The 24,054-nt window shown below is 37.4% G+C and overlaps 1 protein-coding gene across 1 annotated transcript in view; it reads left to right on the top strand.

Annotated features, from left to right (window-relative positions):
* The window catches only part of LOC311192494 (VPS10 domain-containing receptor SorCS1-like), a gene marked incomplete at both ends in the record, with an annotated part of 294,792 nt that overhangs the window by 168,031 nt on the left and 102,707 nt on the right, over window positions 1-24,054 (top strand). The window contains one exon of the mRNA XM_084264978.1: window positions 10,589-10,747. Coding sequence (XP_084121104.1) covers window positions 10,589-10,747 — 159 coding nt within the window. The remainder of the gene's footprint in view (window positions 1-10,588; window positions 10,748-24,054) is intronic.

Here is a 24,054-nt window from a genome sequence, read left to right as displayed (position 1 = left end):
GGTGTGAAGATTAACTAATTAATCTCATGAGATTCTTTAATGAAAGGAATGCCTTACTGAGTAACAGAACAAAGTACAGGCAATATGTATGAACACAGCTTATTCCAGATCTCTACAAAGCTGAGGTTTCTTTTCTCCTCTGAGCAACACTAAGACTGTCTCAGCTTAAAAAGTGTTTTTTTTCCCTGTTGAGTACAATGCTGAACATCTGTTGAAAAAGAACAGATGATTAATAATTGAAACTAGATTGCACTGCCCAAAATAATGTGCGTATAGTACTGTAGCTTTCCTGAGTTTTTTTGTCTTTGTTTCTTTATTTCTTATCAAAATACAGTAATCAAATGTAATCATTGTTATGAGTTAGATTTTATCCCAGAAGTTTCTACTGTGTTGTACTTAAGTTTTAAGGAATAATTTTTCATGCTGTTTTCAGTGATAAAGCTTTTTATGTCAAATGTATGTAAGAGAAGAGAAAGAAGTGAGTAATTATAATGAAGCAGAAATAGAAAAATTGGATTCCATGTCAGGTTACTAAATTAGACCCAAACAGGCAGTGCAATGAAAAGGTAAGAATCTAGAATTTGATTTGGGGGAGATTTGAAAAACTGAGAAGCTTAATCTTTCATGTTCCTTCCCCCAGAACTGATTGCTCCAGAGCTAATGTTTATGCGTATGATTAGAAGCTGAGCCTGACGAATTCTATTTTCAGCTACAGGATCACAGAGGGTGAAACTAACCTTGGTGCTTTGGGCTCATACAGCGCTCCCAGCTTCCAAAGCTTCTGCTAAGTTAAGATGGACCTTTAAATTAAAAGGAATGTAAGATTCCAGGTGTTCTTGTTTGTTCTAAAACTGACATTATAACTCCAGATATTTAAAATTAGGCTTAATGGAAACTAAACGTTTTCAGATTGGATAGGCCCAAAGGGTTTGTGGAGTCTCCAGCCTTGTTGGTATTTAAATAGAGAGAATCTATTTGTACCTTTGTCGTGGTTCAGCCCCAGGCAGCGGCTGAGAGCCACTGGCTGCTCGCTCACCCCTTCCCTGGGAAAGTGACACACAAACCTTTGAATCTGTGTCTTTATGAAGCAGAAGTTTGAAGTAAAATCCTCCAGAGTCTTTACCTGACTAAAAAAAATAATTGAAATTATAAATACCTTTATAATTCTAGGTAAAGCGAAAGTAGCTCTGAAACATCCTACAGTAATCGATTACGTTATCTTATTGTTTTTAGTATTGCATTTTGGGTTTGTTTGGGGTGGGGTTTCTTTTCGAAACAGTGATGCAAATAAGAGTTTGTTTCCTCTTTTACAATCCTCATTAAGACACTAGGTGCATTAACTCAAATAAGGACAAAATAGAGAATCTTGATTTTTATTTAATTCTTGAGTATTGGCAATGGAAACTGTACTTTAAAAAGTTAAGATTTAAATTAAAAAAAAAAAAAAAGAAGATGCAGGACTTCTTTCTCTCCCATCTTGTCTTTCCGCCTCAAAGCAAAGGCATATATCTTAAGAATTCACCCTAGCTACTTGGATTGCAGCTTGGGAAGGTGAAGGTTGATGTTTCTCTCTGTTCACAGTGTAGCAAACAAGCAGTGACTCAGCAGCACAGAAAAAAACTGAAGATGTGGCAACTTCTTCACCTTTAATGGAAAAAGTAGTAGTTCAATGTTTTCAGGTCTGGTCCAAGGTGAGGCACTTTTGAGAATGGGGCTTCTGCCAAAGCTCAGCCACAGAGAGAAAAGGCTGTAGGTAGCAACCTGTCCACTTGATGAATGTCCCCAGGCTGATGAGCTCGAGTAATGAACCGAGCTGTGTGGGGGTGCACTGCCCTCTTTTGGAATTTGATAGAAACAGGATCAGTCCCACTTGGTGCTTCTGATGTTTTCTGAACTGAAGTTCAGAGCGAGGAGTGGATGTTAGTTTGCACACTGGTCTTTCTTCAGAGAAATTTTGTTTGCCCTGCACCTCTGGACTTTTTTAACGTATCCATTCATATCAAGTAGGATTAGTGGAGAGAACAATTGAATCACATCTCCACAATTGTGTCAGGCTCATGTTTGCTTTTCACATCTCTACTTCGCATTGACCCAACCTTATACCGGGGTCTTGGTGGTACGAAAATTCTGATAATGTGGCATTAGTCAAAGTAGAGAAGGCTGAGAAAGAATAGCAGCAATTGATCATTAATACAGTTCACACATTAATAGTGATTTGGGTTAGCTGTGTTCAAGATGAAGTCACTAGTACTTATTTACTGGCATTCAGACAACAGTCACGTATAAATGAAAAATCTGCTGTTGTGTACTGTGCCTGAAAATGAAACACTGAAATGCCACCTGACTTAAGATTATGATTATCAATGAAAATCATAACAGTAGTTGTAATTCTGGAAGTGTTCCTAAGCATGAAAAAAGTTTTTAACTTGAATATTTAGATATTGAGGGAATTTAAGCTCTTTCTTTTTCATTTATTACAAAATATTAATTATTTCAGTCAATATGGGAGTTGGGAACAGTGAGCTGCAATGGCCTTACTTTTATTATTCTAAAACCTTTAAACAGGACAAATTGTGCAGAAGAGCTACTGACATCTTGTGTATTTTGTGATAGCATGCATCTAACATGAAAGTTATTTTCTGGCTATGTGTAAAACAGGGAGACAGACCTATTCCTAAGGTAAAAACATTTTCTAAAATGTCACCTCTCTGTTTTGAGATTGTTTGTAATTCTATTACTCCGCATATCTGAAGAGGTAATCAGTAGATTTTTGGAAGTGACAGTTTATATCTCTGTCTGAAGACTGGATAAGGAGGATACATTGTTTCCTTTATTTTTGTAAGCTGTGTCTGGTAAAACAATCCCAGATGACTCTCCCAGATAATGAAAATTAGAACTTTCATTGGCTGCTTTCTTTTGCTGTCACTTTTGGCCTGTAATGAACATCTTCACTAATACAGAACAGGTAAATGGGTTATTTTTTCCAGCCACTAGCCAGCTTTTTATTTCAAACCACATTCATCAAGATGCCAAATGCAATTCGCAACAATTCTTCTATTAGGAACAATGTACAATCTCAGCTTTCAAAAATATTGGCAGGTGATAATTTTTCTCTCTCAAAAGATAGCCCTTTGCCATCTAGTATTCTGCTGACAAGAGATTGTCTTATCTCTCAATGAGCACTAAATCTTTCATGTGTGCAAACAAGATGAATTCACCCTCTGAACCTTTCACCACATCATTTCTCTTATCTTTAAACAGCCAAGATTAGAGGAAGGTGGTAGTATCCTACCAGTTATGGAAGTCCTGCATGTTCTTGTGGGGAAATGGTGCTGGAGTTTCCACTGTCCAGATCTGGATTGAGTTTGAATCTGAAATACACTGTTTAGTAATGATGAGTATAGTTTTATTTGAGAGACACTTAGAGTAATGTTGCCCTTCATATCAGTAAAGTGCAGACTGACTTAATAACTTTGGGTTGTGTGTCTTATGTATCTTTTTATGAATAAGAACCTTTTTATTCTTAAGTCACTGAGTTGCAGTTGCAAAATAACTTGTCCACAGACATTTTCTTTGTAGTAAAGTGGTCATTTCTACTTATTTCTGAGACCATACCAAACCAAGTCATCACTAAAAGGCAATTTTTTTTCAGTGTTGAAAGTGTAATTCTGTCACTGAAGTCTTTTCTTGCTTTACAAAATTACTATACTTTCTGTGGTAACAAGAACTTCTGGCAATAAAACACTTCAGTGCCTTGATTGAATTATTGGTGTATTATTTTAATGGTGTCTTAATGAAATTGCTCAGCAACTAACTTTGTCTTTTAGTTGGCAGTAGAGACAGCTTCAAAACTGTCACCACCTCCAACTCATTTAATATGTTCATTTAGGTGCTACTACTGTTAGTCAATTTAAATGCTGTTATTAATTTATTTAAAGCAGAGACTCGCCAAATTTTGGTGGCACTTCTCATGAGCACAGATTTACAGCAGTTGTTGTTAGCCCATGAATAAAATTTGTTAAACTTCACAGAAGCTTTAGTCTCCTCTTTCTCTGTTAATATCCAAACATATTATTGAGCTATTTCTTTTCGGTTATTTTGTTCTAATTTATTTGCTTTTGCTACCACTTACTGCTTCCAGCAGCTCAGTGCTGTAAAAAAGGACTTAGTCTAATTTGTGTTACAGTAGCGCTACATTTTCATGCAGAATGTCATGACCCAAAGCCCTTCTTTTCTTTGGTTTGTTTCATTATCTTTTTTATTCTATGTCTTAAAATCCTAAGCAATGAGCTAGTTCGATTAGTTAAAAGCAAGGCACCTTGCTTTCGAATGCATGTGTGAATTGCTGAACGTGGAGAATCAGGTTCCCTCTTTACACAGTCCTCATGCCTTGTAAATGGCAATTCAAATTCAGAAGTGATATGTAAAGTAGCAGAAATTACACTTCATTATGCTGGGATTCCGTGGCACTGATGCTCTTGCAATCAGTTGCCATGTAAAAAACCCAAAACCTACAACCCACTAAAATGATGTAACTGGTATGCAGAAGTGCTGGAAAAAAATGCAAATGCATAGAGAATTTAAGTAATGAATGCCCTGCTTTTGTTAATAGCAGGACATTTCCATTCTTGGCTGATTTCCTCTTTTGCTGTACTCCACTCATCCATTTTCCTGTGAGAAGTCTTACTTGTTCGATGGGTTCACCAGTATTGGATCTCTACACGAAGCATGTAATCGGCAAGGAAGGTGAAGGTTCTTTCAGTAGATTTGACCCAATTTGCATTTCATCAGGTGTTATATCTCAGATCTGTATATACATCAGAAATGAGTGAAAGAGTATGTGCATCTATCAATTATATTTGATTTTTTTTCATACTGTTCTATTTCAAAGTTACTACAAAAATGATAGTGAAAAGTAGGTTCAAGTGTAGATATGAGTGGCTAAAATAAAAGATTGAGGACATTTCTGGATTTATTTTGGTGAAACCACTGAATCTAGCATTCATGACAGTTGTATAAGGATCTTGAATATCTGTAGAAGCAAAATCAGAATCCTCTTGCAAGACCTTCTTGGGTTTCTTTGCAATGACAGCAAAAATCTACAGTTGTCAAGAAAAATCCATCATCATCAAATTTAGCACCAAAAAAGGGGTGAAAAAAGATGTGGACTGTTTAAAATCTATAAATTATATTTTGTGTTCATTTGTCACTTCTAGGAAAAGCAAATCAAGTTTATATTCAGGGGGATGGATGATTAATAAATGCCTTGCATTTGGTTGCAAAAGCCTGTGTCTTTATTGACTTTTTTTAGAGAAAAAGCCCAATCTGTCCGTAGCATCAGGAAGTGCAGCGTATACTTGGTGTGAGTAAGCAGATTCTGAAAATTGCTGAGCGCTGATCTGAACAGAGAGCAATTACTTTGGCTGGGGAAAAGTAGAGTCTTGACTTATCCTTGCTCTTCATTTTTGTTTAACATAGGACAGCAATAAACCAGACCAGAGGCACTGTAAAGTTGGTTTCCCTTTACAAAGAGCTTTTGCTGGGAGAGGTAGATATGTATGCTATTTTTATTCCTGTGTTAATAGCCTTATTTTGTAATGGTGGAATCAGAGGTGTAATTTAAAAACTGTCAAGATAAAAATGATAGGCCAAATTCTTCACATAAGAAGTTGGTAGATAATCCCACCTGAGCTGATAATGTTGTTATCGTTTATCACTTTCATTCACTCTCCAGTGACATATGCAAGAACAGCCATGCTAAATAAACTGCATCTTAACCAATACCATTCTCTGTTGAGAGGCAAATATCAGATCAGAGCAAACATATAATGGTATTTTCCTATAGATTTTCAGATTTCAGATTACTGAGCCAACGGTGATATTTTTCAAACGGGTGGATTTCTTTTTTCTACAGGAACATTATCTTTTCATTTTTCCTATTTGCATATACTTTTGACATCTACAGCAAACTATAGCAAGGATTGTCATGGTTTACCAAGTACATAATCATGACCTTGCCTGTGTTTCATATCTCATTCCAGATAATTTCATTTGATGGTTATGAATTTTGTATTATAACAGAGTGAATAATTGTTCTCTAAGCACTTCCAGACCATTTGACAGGTCAAATTACCTCTCAATTATATGTTTTGGAAGTTTCTTAGTTTATATATTTATGGCTTGTATGAAAAATATTTTGTACTTTTCTTCTGTTGCCCTTAGTATTGTGTTTTCTACTATAGATTTCTTTCTTTTTTTTTTTTAAATGAAGGAATAGAATAGCACCAAGTGTTAAAGTCAGAGGAAAATTTTACAGTGGCCTACTTGTTATGCTACTTAATTTTCTCCTAGTAGTTCCGATTGCAGTAGCTGAGGTTTTTTGATAGGATGTGAGGACTGAGCTTCTGTTTTCACAGACCTCTTCACTGAAACCCTTAGACTCCTTTCCTGAAAGGAATTATCTACTCTGAGACTATTGTTTTGTCTGTTATGCTGGGATTGCTTTTCTCCACCTGTATTTTTTTTTTTTCCATATACCATCACCTGTCATTTTACTGCTCAGGTACTCAGTGTAGCAAAATCCTTTTACAGATCGTCATAGCTGGCTTTTTGTTTTCATCATTCTGAAAACCTTACTGCCATCAACAAACTTTGTCACGTATCTTTCCTTCTATCTTTCCAAATCATTAATGACCAAATTGAACAGCACAAAACATTGGGGAAATTCGAAATGGCCAATTCTTTCCATGGAAATGGACAGATTTTTACCTAACCTTTGATGCTGATCTTCTAACTATAAATTAATCTATGGAAATGCCTTTAGTCTGTGACAATTTCACATCCTTTGGTGAGGGTGCCACCCAAAATTCTATTAGACTTCATCAGCTAGGTTCTCTCTCCCTACAGGCTCTAAGGATGTGAATAGATTTAAGGTATAATTTTCATTTGCAAAATCATATTAATTCCTCAATGATGTCCAAAATACACTTGTCCAGAAACCAGTGGTAGCTGAGAAAATGCTAAGATGTTCTATTATGTACTGTATAAGCAGAGCAAGATCACTCCTTTGAGGAGCTCACATTTGAGGAAATGCTGCATGCTTTCTGTAGTGAAGTGGAAAATTATAAAAAAGACAGATATTAGATACTATTAAATAGTAAATTTTATTAATTTTAAACTAAAATTCAGATTGTTATTGCTGCTGACTTTATTTTACCTGCTTTTCCTGTTCAATCTCTGTGTAGACTTTTACTTTCTGTATAAGTGACTGCATGAAGTTAATCAGTAGTAGACTACTTCAAAGCAGTATGTAGCTTAGTTTATTTCAAAGAAAATTCTGAAATGCATTTACTCTTTATTTCATATGTTGCAACAACAAAAACATTAAAAATAATTGTACTTTCCTTCCTTTTTCATTTACGTTCCAGGCAACTTAGACAATAGAATTAAGCTAATGCTGCTACATCAGCATACAGTGCTGCTGCATCAAAGTGAGTTTGTAGAATGAAATCATTGATGTTGAGATGATAGCTATCTGCAATATGGGCATTTTGAAGGCAGAGAGCCTGACTTTGGAGTAGTGCTCACCTGCTACTCTGAGCTAAATGTCCAGTAGTGAGCATTTGAAGCATATTAGATACACTCCTGAAATGTGTATTCAGGTCTAGTTTCCTTGAAACGGAATTCAGTGCATGTGCTGTGAGATCACTGCTGTGTGAGTGAGAACATAGAATGTGAGGATTTGCTGTAGAGCGTTTTGTCCCCAAAATTAGGTGGATTCATTTCAGTAACAGACTTGTGGTCTAATCAGAAAGGTTCATGTAGATACACAGCATTTCTCTTTCATTTTGACAGATATTTCATGCAGGTATCAATTTCTGCTTCCTATCCAATAAATGCTATTTTTGGGGCTCGTAGCTCTTGATAGTTTACATGCAGATATGTTGTAATTAAATTTGCTTTTCTTATCTTGTAAGAAACACGGTGCTCAGACTGTGATGGGAGTAGTGACTGATTAGGCAGCTCTAACTTATTTTGGTTTCTGGCATCTGAGTGATTGTCAATGAAGGATGCTAAAGCAGACAGTGCTGCCCCAGCACTGAAAGGTGGTCTCATAGTTAACAATCTGGCTAGTGGCTAGAGAGTCACCTCTCAACTGCCTCCCTTGTCTTCTACTTCCTTGCATAAATCTGCAGCAGTTCTACACAGCTCCGCCACATGGAAAACACTATTACTGTTGGCATAAGTAGCAAAACCAGTGTCTCCTGAAACACTCCCTATGTGTGGAATGGCTATCACAATGCAACCACTAAGGCTACTGGAGACCCTAGATACCTGAAAACATGATAGTAATAGCCCACGGTGGTAGTTAGCAGATTAAAGCCAAAGTCAGCAGTGCTGGCAAGCCCATTTAGGCACTTAACTTTCATTGATTGAATGAAGAATTAGGTGCTTCAGTGCTTCAACAGTTTGTCCCTCAATTCCCTTTTCAAGAAATGGAGATAAGAGCACTTTCACACTTCAGAGGAGTGGCCTGACAGAAAATGCGTTAAGGCTGTAATGTGCTTGGATGTGACAGTGATGAGGTCAGATGTGTTCCTTGTGCAGGTAGAAGGAAATACTGAGACTAGAGTGGATCTTGATTAACAGCTTGCCTTAGAGGCACAATCCAAAGTCAATGACAAGACTCTTATTAACTTCTGGGAGCTTGGATCAAGCCCATTGATTTGTGCTTATTTCTGCTCTAGTTGCTCTAGTCCAAATTAATGCTGTGCTGTGATATTTTCAAATACCAACATAAACAAAATCCATTCAAGAAGGATGTAATAAAAATAGGCAAATCACAATGCCTGAATCATAGTACTGAATTGATAAATGTTAACCATAGGAACATCGTCCTAGAAATTAGTCTGGCAAGAGAAAAGAACCAACTGATAATTGTCACAATTAATTTTAGGCTTCAGAAGCTGGATAGGCTACTTAGTGAAAAATGTTATCTAAATATTGATGTTTTGATTATTAATGCTTTCTGTGTAGTTTCTATCATGCAATCTTCAGTTTAGAAGTCACATCAATGGCATATTTGATGTAATTAAAAGGCATGTTTTCATCTCAAGACTTCAAAAGTAAATCAGGGATACAAAAGGGGATTTTGTCTTTATTCTGCAATGGAAACTGCCCTATTACATGCGACAAAATGGGTAACTGGTCTAAGATCACTCAGGACAGTAAAATTCAGGGATTTTGAAAAACCCTAGCTTTCCAAGTCACAAGCCATATTGTTATGCTACCAAGGCAGAGATAGGTAAAATACTCTTGCAGTAACCCAATAATAAAGGACATTTCCTGTGTATATGATATGTGTATTTACACCTTCACATACAAATAGTTCTTCAGCATCTGGTGTGTATCAAGACTTATGGTGCTCTGTAATTCATAGGTAGTGAGTTATGTTATATCTCTCTAACCCTGCCTAAATAAAGGAAAGAGAAGGAAATGGAGTGTGTGATTTTTGCAGTGCCCAAAACCAGATAGGAGTTTGCTCTGACAAATGCCAGGAGTGGATCCTTTCATTTCAGGCTTATTTCAGGCTTGTCTAAGTACAGATCAGCTTTTGCCATTTGCAAAGCAAAAGCAGCACCAGCACCAGTACTTAAAAAAAAAAAAAAAAAAAAAAAAAAGGTTTAATACTTTCCTAGGCAAATATTCTTCAGAACTTTTCATGTTTGTCATTTATGGTGTCTCATTCCCATTCCTTAGGGGTATTACTTTGTTGCTTGCTGAAATACTGGAGTGATCTCTTTCTACTGCTCAAACATATATATTCTCTCATGCAGAGACACAGGAGAGGAGTATCTCATTATTCTTTCTGATTCATCAGCAATGCAGACCAATTAATACCACAGTTAATGGGGAGAAGTAGCAACTACAACTGCAAGCCATATATCTTTTGTCACTCCTGAACTAACACTCTTGGACAAAGCTAGAAAGCAACTTGGCTATGCAAAGATTATTTTTGATACACTACTGAATCTATAATTCACAGCACCATAGAAACTGGAGGTGGAAAGAACCCTGCACATTATCAAATATGTTCTCCTGCCAACGCAAGATTGCTTCTTGAAGACAGACAGGTTATAACATTTCAGGCAATGAAACTGTCATCTCTGAAAATTCTGCTGGAGTCTAACAAAGCTCACCATTAGAGATCATTCTCTGTGTGTGTGTCTTTTTTTTTCTTTTTTTTTTTTCTTTTTTTTTCTTTTTTTTTCTTCTTAACACCCAACTTTTTTTCTGCCACTCTAATAGATCGTTCATGAAGACCCTAGTAGCCCAATGTAGCTGTCTGGTAGCTTGGTAAGTTTACTCTCTGGTGTACAAATTTCAGGTTTGATTTTTTTGGATAACCTAAGCATGGCTTAATTTAGGTCTGGTTTAACTAGTGGTTAAGTTACTCTGCCTACCTGATATACATCACTGAAATATGCTGAAAGATTTTGAAACAGACATGTTTAATAAGCTTATCTGAATTTCCTAACTGATTACTTATCTTTCCATCTAAATCCACTGCATTTTCCATTCCATATAGATTATGCTGCTGACTGATCCAGAAGTTGAGAGCAGCTTATTAATCAGTTCTGATGAAGGAGCCACCTATCAAAAATACCGTCTGAACTTCTACATCCACAGCCTGCTCTTCCACCCCAAGCAGGAAGATTGGATCTTAGCATATAGCCAAGATCAGAAGGTAAGATTTGTTGGCAGCATTTTGCATTGTTTGCTTAGGAACAGCCTAGGATTTCTCCATTCAGGCCAGTCTTTGGAAATAGCAGACTGGAATTTCCAAGCAAGAAACATTGAGTAAGCCTCAAAGTAAAGAGCAAAGTAAAAGACATGGGCACCGTCTGTGTTCTTGGGGCTTAGCACTCTGTGACTGACCTGGTAGTCTGCATTTATTCATCGATTCTTTTGGCAATTGTGTGTGACAGGCAGTAAGGATAGCTAGGAAGTTTCATGATAGGAATGACAACCTCCAGTAAGGCTTTTTTGTACTCTTATTTGACAATTCTCTTCCTCCATCCTAGCACCGCTTCCAGTAACAGTGTAAGACACTCCTTGTTCTGATCTGGGAAACGTACTGTTGAATTGATTTCATTTGAAGTTCAGTTCCTTCAGTACAGGTAATCCAATAGCCAAATTAATATGCTGTTAGATTTGCCTTATAATTTTTGTTTTTCTGCCCAACTTGAGACAACATAATAGAACTTCACCGTAAGAGACATTATTGTAATAACTTTTGGAAAATCAGGAACTTCACTACTCACAAGTCAGTCGTCTTCCAGTGAAGGACAGGTAGATCTCAATCTGTTTAGTTTACCAAAAAGAAGATTGAAAAGAAACTTCCAGGCCAGTAGCTTAATATCCTTCCCCACAATGGGAAATGTAACTTGCCTACCTAATTCTTCCTCAAGAATCAAGTGTGGTTTTCACTCACCCCTCTCACAGCATTTTTTAGACTGTACTATGGTTATAAACTGTTCCAGAGGAGGTGCAGATTAAATTATTTCTTGGTGTTCACTATCTAATTAGACAAGATCAAAATATTTCCTTTCCCTTGTGGCTGTTGAATTCCCTGGACTGAGCTGAAACTGAACAGAATCTCAGTTCTGCTATCTTTTAGGACCCTTTGGAATGAAAGTTACTGTGTGTTTGTAACAGGAAATTCATTACAGGAGGATCAATAAAAATTTCAGTGGTAAATTTGTCAAATAAAATTAGGATATAGTAGAAAAAGAATTTCAGCTATTGATACAGTAGAACAAGAATTTCAGCTGTTGTGGTAGCAAGTCTTCTCAGGAGATAATTCTGAATTAGAGTCCATCTGCATGCTCATCTAATTTATGGTAGAGGGCTACTAGCAAATATATTGTCACTATCTGATAGGAAACTCCCTCTCTTCTGTCAAATCATAAAAAACAACATGGATATGAGAACAAAGGGTCCTTTTAAAACTTGTTTTTATGGGGTTTGTGTTGAAGTTGTATGCATGGGGTGTTTTGAGTGAGAGGATGAAGGCTGTATGTTAAAATTTCTGTGTTAAGGCATTGATTAGCAAATTGGATAACTGTTGGTAATTCAATACTGTAGTTGCAAGGAAAAAAAATCATGTAGCACAAAGCCTGTAAATCTGTACCAATTAAGTAAAATAGAATTTTAGAAATATTTTGTATGGGTATGAGTCACAGGCCTGGTTTCTATTTTAAAGCCTAATGGACACATTTTCTGACTTCCACAAGCTTTGGCTGAGAACCATGGAGGGTAACCAACAGACTAAGAGTATTAATCAGCTTGGACGAAATTAAATGTAACTCAGTCTAAGGGTCAAGTTCAGCCTGTGGCTAAGTGTAAATGACTCCCATTGGTTTCATGCTTGTATCTCCAAAGGCAGAATTTTCTCAGAGTAATTAAGAGGTCCTGCAGGTATTTAGATAATTGCAGTGGGAGCTGTGGGGTAGTTTGGAACAAATGATACTGCCATTTGCTATTTCACAATCTCACGCTAAGGCCGTGTTTAAGGAAAGAGAACCCATTACTCCCTGGAGTTCAGGCTCTGTGTGCGCACTGATTAAGAGTCACCCAAGGAAGCAAGGGAAATATACCTGCGTGGTAAGGAATTTGCATTTGAGTATCACTGGTTGTGGTACCACTGTGAAGGTTTTGTTGATGAGGACTGTAAAGAATTAAGTTGGATTTTGACCAGTTAGGATTGTCACAGTCATTTAATTTTGCAGTTGACAATTAGGCAGGAGTTGAGCATCAACTAGAAAGCATGTTTACATCCTTATAGCAAACCACGTCAATGTTGCCATCTGTTTACATCTTGTCATTGCAGCAGGTGGGATCAGGAGAATCAGGTGGTGAATACAGCAAGAGCTGGGAGACAGGAAACATTGTCTGGACTGTTTTGGTTCTCAGAAATTGTCCATCCAATTCAGGGCAAAGCCAACAGTTAGCACATGCCTCTCATTGCTCAGTTGTAATGAATGGGAAATGGGTCACATAGCATCATCCCTCAATCTTTTCACAGCCCACCAAGTCTATCACTATGATAAGTACTGCAGATCTTTTTTTGTTTGGGTGAACAGGGATTTACTCAGTGGTAGGGAAATCTGTGTTAACTGAAGTAATTTTATGTCCCAGTTTCTTGGGTGTTGTGTGTGGGTGAATGTGGTTAATTACTGGGGTTCAGCTGACAAGCAATAACTCATTAAGCTTCAGTGACTCAGTTGCTTTTGTTCACATATCTCTCCCCTGTGTTTCTGCCTTGGGCAGCGGACTTGAATTACCACTGCTGACAGACCAGTCCCTTATTCAGTCATGACTTTCCTGCCAGTCTTGAGAAAAAAGAGCAGCAAACCATCTGCCGCCTGCACTAATTGCTTCATGATTGCATTCATTGTTCTGGCTGAAAGTACAGTTGTTATATGGCTGATTCTTACCACATAATTGCAAGACTACTGCATGCTTCTCCATTTTCTGTACAAGACGAGTTACAAATCAGGAGGAAACTTCAGACACAGTAAAGCATTGCTTGTGAGCAAAAGCCTGTTGGAGGTCTTGTACCTGTGAGCTCTCGTGGGTTTAATCAGCTTGCTTGTAGGATGAAGGGCTGTATTTTATGGGAGTATTGCTTATGTATTACTATGTAATCTTCAAAAGTGGTTTGCTGTGTAATCAGAGGGTGGAATGTAAGAGGCTCTGCTTCATGTGGAGACATCTTCTGCTATTCAGATGGGTCAAACACACAGAGGAATGGTTGGCAATCAGCCATGAATAACAGAGATATTTGGAGAGATGAAATACAGGTGAAATTGGGAAACACAAGTCAGGCTGGCGAAATGCAGGGTTGTAATTGCCCAGCTCAGGAATAAATGTGCAAAGGCACTCAGAGAAACAGAGACTGAAAAAACAGGTTTAAAATGGAGTTGTTGTTGTTGATTCTCCTCTCTCATTTTGAATGAACTCTTGAAAAGCAAGGCACCCCAATCTAAAGGAGCTCTGTCAACATTGCAATAGTAAATGAAGAGGTTTACATTTCTGCTTTGTTTTGTTTGGTTATGGTTTTGTGTGGGTGTATTTTTGTGTTGTGTTTTTGTTTCAATTTGGTTTGGTTTTTTTTTTTCATTTTGGCCTTTCAAATTATCTGATTCTATATGTTTACCTTTATTTACTGTGTGTGTCACATTGGAGATTGATGAGTTAGGGTCTGATACTTGGCTTTATAGCTAAAGCAATAAAGTTTAGCAAATCGGGATTGTGTTGCTTGTGGGAAAACATGTCTTCTGTCATCAAACCATGTCATGTTCTTTGGTTTCCTGGAGCAAAGGAGGTCCACTACTCGTGTGTTCAAGTGGAAGAGAAAGGTGTTCATACATCATGATAATAGAGGAACAACTTAGAATAGAGATAAGGATGCATATGTCTGCAGGATGGCCTTCGAGAACTGGCCAACTCTTTTCAGTTCCTTCATGCCCATCGATCCTTGTGTTTGGTCTAATGCTTGTGTCTGACAGTAGAGTATCTGCCATGGATCTAGCCAGTATTCACTCTTCAAGATGTGGTGGACTGTTATGGATGAACTTCACAATTCTAAATACTTTAATTTCACTACTTTAGGATCTAACTTTGAGAGAGACTCTGCTTGGAAAATGGTCAGATCAGGGATCTGGAGAGATTCCTTTGAACATAAATTACTCTGTTTCTAGTTACACCCTCCCAATTTCAGTGGTATCAGTCACTGCCTACATAAACCAGGGAGGGGGAAATAAAATCCAGGTTTATTTTATTAGAAATTGCATCATAGTTTGAAAAAATTTCTTTTAATATCAAGCAACATCATTTGGGGGTATTTTGTTTTTCCACACTGCTGATAACATTTAGAGGACTATTCGCTTGGGCTAATGTTAGCTGAGGGAGGCTAATCCCATCTAAAATTAATGGAGAGGAAAAAAGCTTCTCTAGAGTGGTAAGCACTAGTCACTTTGAATCATCCTCTGGAAAGCCTGTCTTTTGACAGACTACAGACAAAACCAGGGAGCTGGTTTGCATAAAGCTAACATTAGCCTATGTGAATAATTGTCCCTTTCCCTATGGTATTACTCCTGCAACAATCTGCACTACTTGTGTTAATATTTAGGGCACCACTAATCAACCAAACCAGTTTTCCAGAAGACTTGATTCTCTTCAATGCATATTGTTGAAGATGAAAAATAGTAAGGAATTTGCACATTAAAAAGTGTTTGTCCTACGCTTTGCAATGTCACACTGCCTGCACAAGCTTAGATATCCTTTCTGGGTCACCAGCACTTGTGCCAGGGTTGGAAAGGGGTAGCATAAGCATGATGTGGCTGCTCACTCATTCCTACCAATCTCCCTATGGTGGGATGCAGAGAAGAATCAGAAGAAAAAGGTAGAATTTATGGGTTAGGATAAGCACACTTTACTAGGACAGGAAAGGAAGAGGTAAAAACCAGCAATACTACTTATGAAAGAATGTACAAAGCAAGTGATATACAATGCAGTTTGCTCGCTGGCTGGACCTGATGCCCAGCCCCAAGCAGCAGCCCCTTCTCCTTGGCCAGGCCCCTTTATATACTGAGCATGGCATCATATGTTATGAAATGACCAGATTGGGTCAGTTGACCTGGCTGTGTCCCCTCCGAGCTTCTTGTGAAAATTAACTCTATACTAGCCAAAAACCAGAGCAGCAACCTACACAAAGCCCTTGTGAATGCTACCCCCTATTTTCAAGACTCTCTACATGATTATGTTTCTAAGCAAGACATCAGTCATGCACAGAAATATCCATGTTTGTAGCTAGGGCTGTGCGCACCATTTGTGCGAAGACCTTAATCACAGACTGGTGACTAATCTTGGACACAACTCTTAGTGAATATTTCTTCTTGTCTCTAGGCAAACTGATTAACATTTGGAGGCAACCAGCATACAGAAAACGAGCAAGAAAGAGACAGAAAAACTATTCATCGTGCTGTTATTTTATTAGGACTTTTCTTCCTTTATTCTCATACAGTTTCTCAGCATTGTCTCAGTAAGAAGAGTAATGGTGTCAAATTGTATACTTTTTTTTCTTTTTCTTTTTTTTAATTGGCCATAAACCAGTCTACAAACTATATCCTAAAATATACCTTCCCAGTGTACCCATCAGTCTATTACACACCTCACTAAGCGTAATATGTTGGGGTAACAATTTAAAATAAAGAATTAAAAGTGGGAGAAATCTCTGAAATTTATCTCCAAAATATCTCATCCAATAAATAATTACAAAGAAAAAGAAAAAATCAACTAGCAGAGCCCAGTGGCTGCCTGGCAGTCCAGAAAGGAAGATGCATTTCTGGGCCAGGAGTGTGATCAGTGAAACAGAAGGGAAGACTCTCAAGCAGTAATCACTGCACACTTCACTACTGACTCACTTATCTTTAGGCAAATTAATATGTCCCTGTTTATCCATCTGTATAAACATCACCCTTCTGTACCCCAGAGAACTTGTTCTTTTGCTGCTTTGGGATCCCTGAATGCATACTTATAGCAATGGGTAAATCTGTCAGTTCTCATCAAGATTTTCTGTGCTCTACATAACTCCAGTTTTCCTACTTCCATGAAAAAAAATTACTTGTTTCCTTCCCATCAGAGGTGGGCAATTCTCTGGATTAGGAATGAAGATATGTGCTGCATATCACTAGGTCTGCCACTGATCTTTGTGGTGTTGAGCAACTCCCTTCAATTTTGTGGATGACTCACCTTTCCCTTCTTTTTCTCTGTAGTTTGTTTTGATTGTACTCTTCAACATGTCTCCAGTTTCTTATTATACAAAGTGCCTGTCAACACTAAATTCACTTGGAGCCATAGGTTTTAATTTAACGCAAATGATAAAAAATAGTAATTTTATTTAAAAATTTAAAGTGATGCATGTGTTAATGAAAATTCTGACACTTTGCCCTAAATTCTGCTCTAATAAGCCTTCTCTGTTCTGTTCTCATTCTAATATGGTACATTTTAAACAAAAATGTGTTATGTGATGCAGTTACCTAAATAGTTTTGAACATGCATACTAAATTTACAACACAACAGAAAGCAAGTGCAGGATACCCCATTACCTGTTACAGAGATGGTATTTTTAACTGAGAAGGAAATTAACCTTGAGGAAAACACACTAAGTGAAGTGGTAAATTCATCATCCTTTGGAACCGAGATTGGATGTCTTTCCAAATGATGCAATCTAGTTCAGCCATCAGCTGTTGGCTTGAATAATTTTCTCTACTGTGTGAGTTGGTAAAGATTCTGCAGCATCTGTGAACAAGAGATGATGCCAGTGGTTCCTTCTGGCTTTAAACTATAAGTTCCAGGCAGATTCCTTTAAATATCTGTTGGTAAAAAAGTGTTTCCTGCCACTTTTTTAGCATATGAGTTGAATACACCAGAGCTGTCATGCTAATACAGTTGCTTGCAAATAGCCACAAAACCAGAACACCAGCTGATGTGGCTCATATCTGAAAATGTGCGAGGAGTTTCTGAAAGACAGGTAGGAAGAAAGCTGAGGGTCATCTTCGGGATGCTTTGATAAACACAGAAAGAAAAGGCTGTGTTGCAACCATACTGAACAAGTCACAGTGGCAGTAGCATGTGCTTCATCAGCAAAAGCAGTCGCAGAGCTGCAGACCTTACTGGTGTTTGAATGGGCCGTGAAGCAAGTATTGGAAAGCTTTATCACTCTGATGTGTTTCCCATCAGCGCTCAATAAACACTAATTATTGGGTAACCTTATTGACTCCTTCTGTGTGGCATGACTAAAGCATGGCTGCAACTAATAATGTTCAGAGTCTAAGCAGTATCTTATGAACTTTATTGGTTCAAGGATATTTAAGCATCCTAACACTGAAACGTACCATGTACTATTTCAAATTCTTTCTTTACACAAAGCATACTGTAGTTTTAAATTCAGTGTTGGGAAAAGAAAACCTGGATCACGGATCTTCTGTATTATGCATAGTGTGATTCAGGGAATAGCAGCATACCTTCCAGCCTTTGACTTCTCTGAAGAAGAAATATCCTGTGCAATATTTTCTTTAAATTTCCTGTACTTCGATACCCAAGTAAGCTGCACTGGATGCATGTTGGGAGCACATGTGGATTGAAGTCCCTGTTCATTCTGACTGGTTGAGATGTCTGTAGCACCACTGTGGGTATATGTCTCCCACTGTGATAGTTTTTTAATCTAGAAGGTAGATCCATGAGGGTCTGTAAGATCATAAAGGACTACTTTAAATATCTATATAAACAAGTTCAATCTTGAGTCCTTACTTGATGCACTAAGTCCATCTTTTTTTACAAGCTGCATAGAAAGCAAAAGAAATGCATTTGTGATTGTACCTCTTAAATTGATTTAAATTGAAGAGAGACTTAAACTGTAGTAGTACATTACTGAATTGAAGAGATCCATATGGCATCTATCCTATGGCTCTTTGCTTTCCTTAAGGTTTTGGATTAGTTCTAAATATGGTCTTTCATAGTATAATAACATTTGAATAATTCCCCCATGAACAATGAGAATAATGACTGAAACTTTGTAGAACACTAGAATTTCTTCAAATGCACCTGTGGTGGTAGTAAAGTACAATTTATCATCAATAGAGTTATTCAGTATAAACAGATGGGGGTAAGAAGAAGGAGTTGCTTGCATTTATTTCAAATTACATTGTAGCATCTTCAGAAGGAGATGTCTTTATCCAGTTTATTGTATTTAAAGCCAAACTGTACTTTTGGAACGTTGTATTTTTAGTGAAATTGAGATGAGTTTTTTTTTTTAAATGATACTAAAGATGGCGAAGAAATGACCTTTCAAAATCTTTATATGGTTCATCACTTACCAAATTTGCAGTTTGGGTGCACTGGTGGCTTTTTGTGTGCGAATAAATCCTATTTGAAGCAGTGAGAGTGAGATACCATGAACAGGGTCTGTTTTAATCATCTTGTTGAAGCACCAGCAGGTATAGGAGGCAAATATTTGACATGTAAAGAAACTGTTAGGAGGATTGATCAGTGAGAAGGTTCTCATAGACTTAACGATTTTGAAGATGTCCTGAGCTAGTTTTCCAGCTCCATGTGGTTTTCAGTTCAATGCTGTAGTGTGGGTTGAGATGCTTTGGTCAAATCTCTGTCAAGGAAGAATAAGTGGTACTTTTATGGAAGCTATAGGTGAAAGAAAGAGATTTTTCTTTTGTGAATATAAGAATACCAAAGTCTGTAAATCCAGTCAGCAAAAAAACTTGGACACTATGCTATATTCCATTATGAGTTGTTTAAAGGAAAATTCTTAAGAGAAATAATGTGAAACTAGCTCAAAATATTTTCCTCATTTCAGTTCCAGCATGCAATTTAAATCACCTTTTCTTTAGCCAGATTCCAAATTTCCATGTGCATAATGTTTTTTGCATGAGATGAAATCAGAATTGAATATCCTCATCAGCATAGGTAGCACATGGAACTACCACATGATTCAAGATTAGAAGTATCAGAATAAAATGGATCATCAGAATATCCAATTAATTTAAACACTGAAAGATGGAACATCATGGGCATGCCAGGTCAGTCATACCTGCAGCAATCTGTATGGCATTAAAGTGAAGCTGAAGCTATGAGGAACTCCACATGAGACAGAAAGATCTGTCTGTGAAAATAAATCTTTTGAGAACAGAAGGGGTGATGATAGGTCTTGACTAGCAAAATGACCCTTCAAATGATATTGTATCAGAATTGGTGGGTCATTCGGATTCTCAACACTTGGTATGTATAACCTTGCTTTCAAAGTCAGGTGTTAAATGAGAAGTTTCTCTGTCTTCTTGGATGATATATGGATTGTTCTGAGGTGAAGTGTTTGGTATGATGAGTATGCAGGTAGCAGAGTTACCCACTGGCTCTGGGGAGCACAGAGCTTGTTGGAACTGGAGAGGAATGGAGGCTGCTCTATTTAAGATGTTTGCATTTACTGGCAACATGTTGTTGATGTCTTGCGCTCTTACCCATCGTCTTCAATAGATAAATAAACTTAATTCAGCAGCCTCATAAAAGCCATATTTTTGGTTGTTTATTTTTAAGGGAAATCCAGTGTCTGTAAAGGAAACAGGTGGTATACAGTACAATTTAATAAAATACATGTCTAGGAGCAGTACTTTAGGAAGGTGTTAGCAGCTCCCTTTGTCAGAAGATCTCAGCTTCATAATTTAGTCCAACCCACATAGAGAGGCAGGACCCTGTATGTCATAATCTCATGCTATTGTTGCTTAAATAAAAAATAATTAGGTTTGTCTGATGCCTAGAGAACATTAGGTTCCCAAAGTTCATTTTAGCTACTTCTTTTAGAGGCTTAAAAATGCATGTAGACTGATAAAAAACAACAAAGCCAAATAAAACTGCTGGTAAATTAGAGGCGAAAGAGAGGGACCCCCAACAATCTTTATGTTGTGCAAACACTTGCTACAATAGATGATTTTTGCGTTAGAGAGCTTAGAAGTCTGAGTACAGGGGAAGATGTGGAGGAGGTAGAAATCATGAGTGAACCGGCAAAAAATAAAATAGATCCTTTAAATGATGAAAGGAACCAGAGCTCCATTATAGTTGTGAATTAACACATGGGGAAATTACTAAACAACACACGTGCTCATTCTAACCCCTACAGTACTAAGGGCAAAGAAATATATGTGACAAAATGTATCTAGAACCATCTAATAATCAGAGGGGTTTATGAAGCCATGATCTTGAGAGCTTCCTGGTTTGGAGAGATTTTTCCATAGTTGGAGTAAAAAACAAACAAAAAAAAAGTAGGGTTCTTCCTCTTCCCTAGTACACACTTTCCCTTCTAGAAGTATGGTTGCAGTCTAGATCAGTTGAATCAAATACAATTCCAGTTATTCTTCATCAAATATTTTTTGAAAATATAAAACATTATTTTTCTCCTTAAATTTTCAGGGATTTATTTCTTTTGGTAGTACAGATTCTCAAGCTAAAGTAGATAAACAGATCAATTTTGACTAATTTCTGTTAAATGTTTTACTTTCATTATTTATATATACAGATCTTCTTCCTCTTGAATACTTTTTAACTACTAAACTTTCTAAAATATTTAATTTTTCTTCTGCACTTTCACTGAATTATGGGAAAAGTTATCCTTAGTTTTCAAGCAGTATTTCTTGTGTTTTAAAAAAAAAATGATGCATTAAAGAATAGTTTGACTGTCTCAAATTGAAAATACTATCAATGAATATGGTCCAAAATACAAAAAAAAAAATTACTCAGGTCTAAAAATAGTGCTGGAAAGAGCAGGAAATTAGAAAGGAAATAGAAGATTGCATGGCAACTGCATCCTGCTATTACCCAGTTATCTCAGTGCATTTTAAGATGAAGCTTGCACTGTGTCTGTGAAATAGATGAGGAGCTGTTGTGCTTATCACACAGTTGGGAAACAGGTGATGGAGAGGCTGAGTAGCATACAGATCTTTGGTGTAGATCAGGAAAGAAGTAAAGAAGTCCTGTTTTCAGGTGTCATCTATCCCTACTCTAGAAGATAGTAGTGTCATGTTGTGAGAAGGCTCTTTCTATTGCTGGAGGATTGTCCTGCTGTTCAGATGGTTATCTGAATCCTTGCTTTTCATCAGAAGGGATTTGTAACCTTGGGACAGCCTTGCATTTCTGTTTTGCCATCTGAAAGAAGTAGGTGGTAGATTTCTCCTTTGGAGAATATTAGGGTTTAAAAAGGAAAAACAGAGCAAAACCAGACTGTTGATGATTGTTAAGTATTCAGGTACTACACATAAAAATAAATATACAACAGAAGAGGAAGCAAGAGGAGAGTTATTCCCTGTTGAACATGGGTCAAATCTGAGAGATCAATACAAGATTTGTACTTCATAACAGTTTTGTCTTGGTGAAAACAGAAATGTCAGATCACTACCTACCCCTCAGATGAAAAGATACATTGAAGTTGTAATAGGTTCTTTTTCTATTTGTGGTTGAAAAAGAAGTGTAGCAAAGAACGTTATCTAATTTCAGTCTAATAATGAAAATTGTCATCAGACAGCAGTGCTTGCCAAAGAAAATAAAATGGCATCTCTGAAGGGACTGCATGCACGAGTCTGTCACAAGAAGTCCCAGCAGAGAGAGGGCTTTTATAACAACAAAATACGATGCTGGGTTTAAAAACTACCCACACAAGCATTATAATTGCTAAATGGGGAAAAATAATCCCAGCTGTATCATAACTGATACTTGACAAAAAACTGGCCTCCAGATATTTCTTTTTTCTGGTCCAACTAAATAAACTCAGTCTAAAATGAATGATACTTAGAATCAAATATCTGAAAAAAAAATCCTCACTGCAAAGGATTGGGTTTTTTCTCTTTTTGTGGGGTGTGACACATAAGGTGGGGAATTCCCGCTTTGCTCAAGATAGATTAGTGCTGCTTGTACTGCTGCTGGAGTCAGTAAAGGCTGAGATTGGTGCTGAGATAATGGCAAAGGAGGAAAAACCTTCTAAAGCCCGGTTATTTAAGTGTCTTATCAAAGACAATGAGAGCTTTGGGCATGGGTTCCCAGGGAGCTAATATTTCCCATTGAGAGCTGTAGCTTTTTCTCACACACCATCTCCAGCTCACTGGGCACTGGCTTCCAATTTGAAGGGCCAATCCTGGCAGTAGAATTGCTATATCCATTTCCTCCCTTTGAAACAAGCTTAGTAAGTCTTGATTTTCTCCACTTTTTGTCTGAATGGCATATGTTATTCAAGGCACACGCTAAAAGAAAGCAGGGCTCCCTGGGTGCTGTGCAGCATCACAGCTTCAGTTCTGTTTGGGGGAGTTGTCAGATGCACCAGGTGAACAGCTTCGCTGAAGGAAGAGGTGTGCTGAAAGAGCCAGGGGGAAGCCGGAGCCATTCAGCCACCCTGCACTGCAGTGGGACTGCAGGCATGGAGGAGTATGCTTCACAAGCACAGAGAAACCTTTTGCCTGTTGTAGTTAGTTCATTCTGGATACTGTTAGTACCACCAGCAAATTCAGAGAGGGAACAAACGGCGGAAAGTCGTGCTCAGGGAAATTAGAGAGGAAGTAGAGTGAGAGATATGAAACGGGGAAAACAAGATTTACTGCGATGATTTTGGCCATCTGAACATCAGTGTCCCTGGAAAGCTTACATCCTATACATCTCTGATCTGGAAACACATAGGTTTTTGCTAAGTAGTTTGGATTGCCCCCTGTTCTTAATTAAAGGATGATCTGAATTTTATTAAAACTTAAATTACTGTATGTCATTTTACTTGGCTCAGATGAAACTACTTTGCCATGAAAGGGAAAACACTGACATCTGAGAAATAGATTTGACAGTAGTTTATTGTTAATATGTTTTCATTTTTGTTGCAATTACAAAAGCAAGTCTAGAAATGGATTTTGAATGTGAAGGGGGAAAAAACACCTTCTGTAGAGGTAAAGTTCTTGATTGGGTAACCTCAAAGCACTTTACAGAAATCATGGTTGAATGTTCAAAAAGCTTGTCTTTAATTTTTGAAAATGAAAGTTTTCCTTAGTTATAGTTAGGAACTCCTGAAGTTTCAAATAAAAATGTACATAGAATCTTCTACTTAAGGAAACATAACAGTCTCACCACTGAAATGGATGCATTTCTATCCACAAAGCTAAACTGTTTTTCCTTTTCTTATAGCTATCCCCTCCACCTAATTTCTTCTCACTTTAACTGTTTAAGAGAAAGGAAGATGAGAAAAAGAGATGGATTATTAACTTTTATATTCTGAAGTAGTTTTCAACATATGCCAGTCTGCTGTTTACCAAAAAGCTACTGTAGTTAGTTTCTCCATGTCCTTCCAAGGTTTTACAGTAGAGAAACTGAGGGATATAGGGGTTTGCTTTGACAATGTGATGCAGAATAAGAAATAGATCTCAGAGTTTCATACATCCCTGTCTCATATTCTTA

This window comes from Gallinula chloropus (assembly GCF_964237585.1).
Source record: "Gallinula chloropus genome assembly, chromosome: 5".
NCBI classification, from domain to species: Eukaryota; Metazoa; Chordata; class Aves; order Gruiformes; family Rallidae; genus Gallinula; species Gallinula chloropus.
This window is presented reverse-complemented; position numbering and strand designations above follow the sequence as displayed.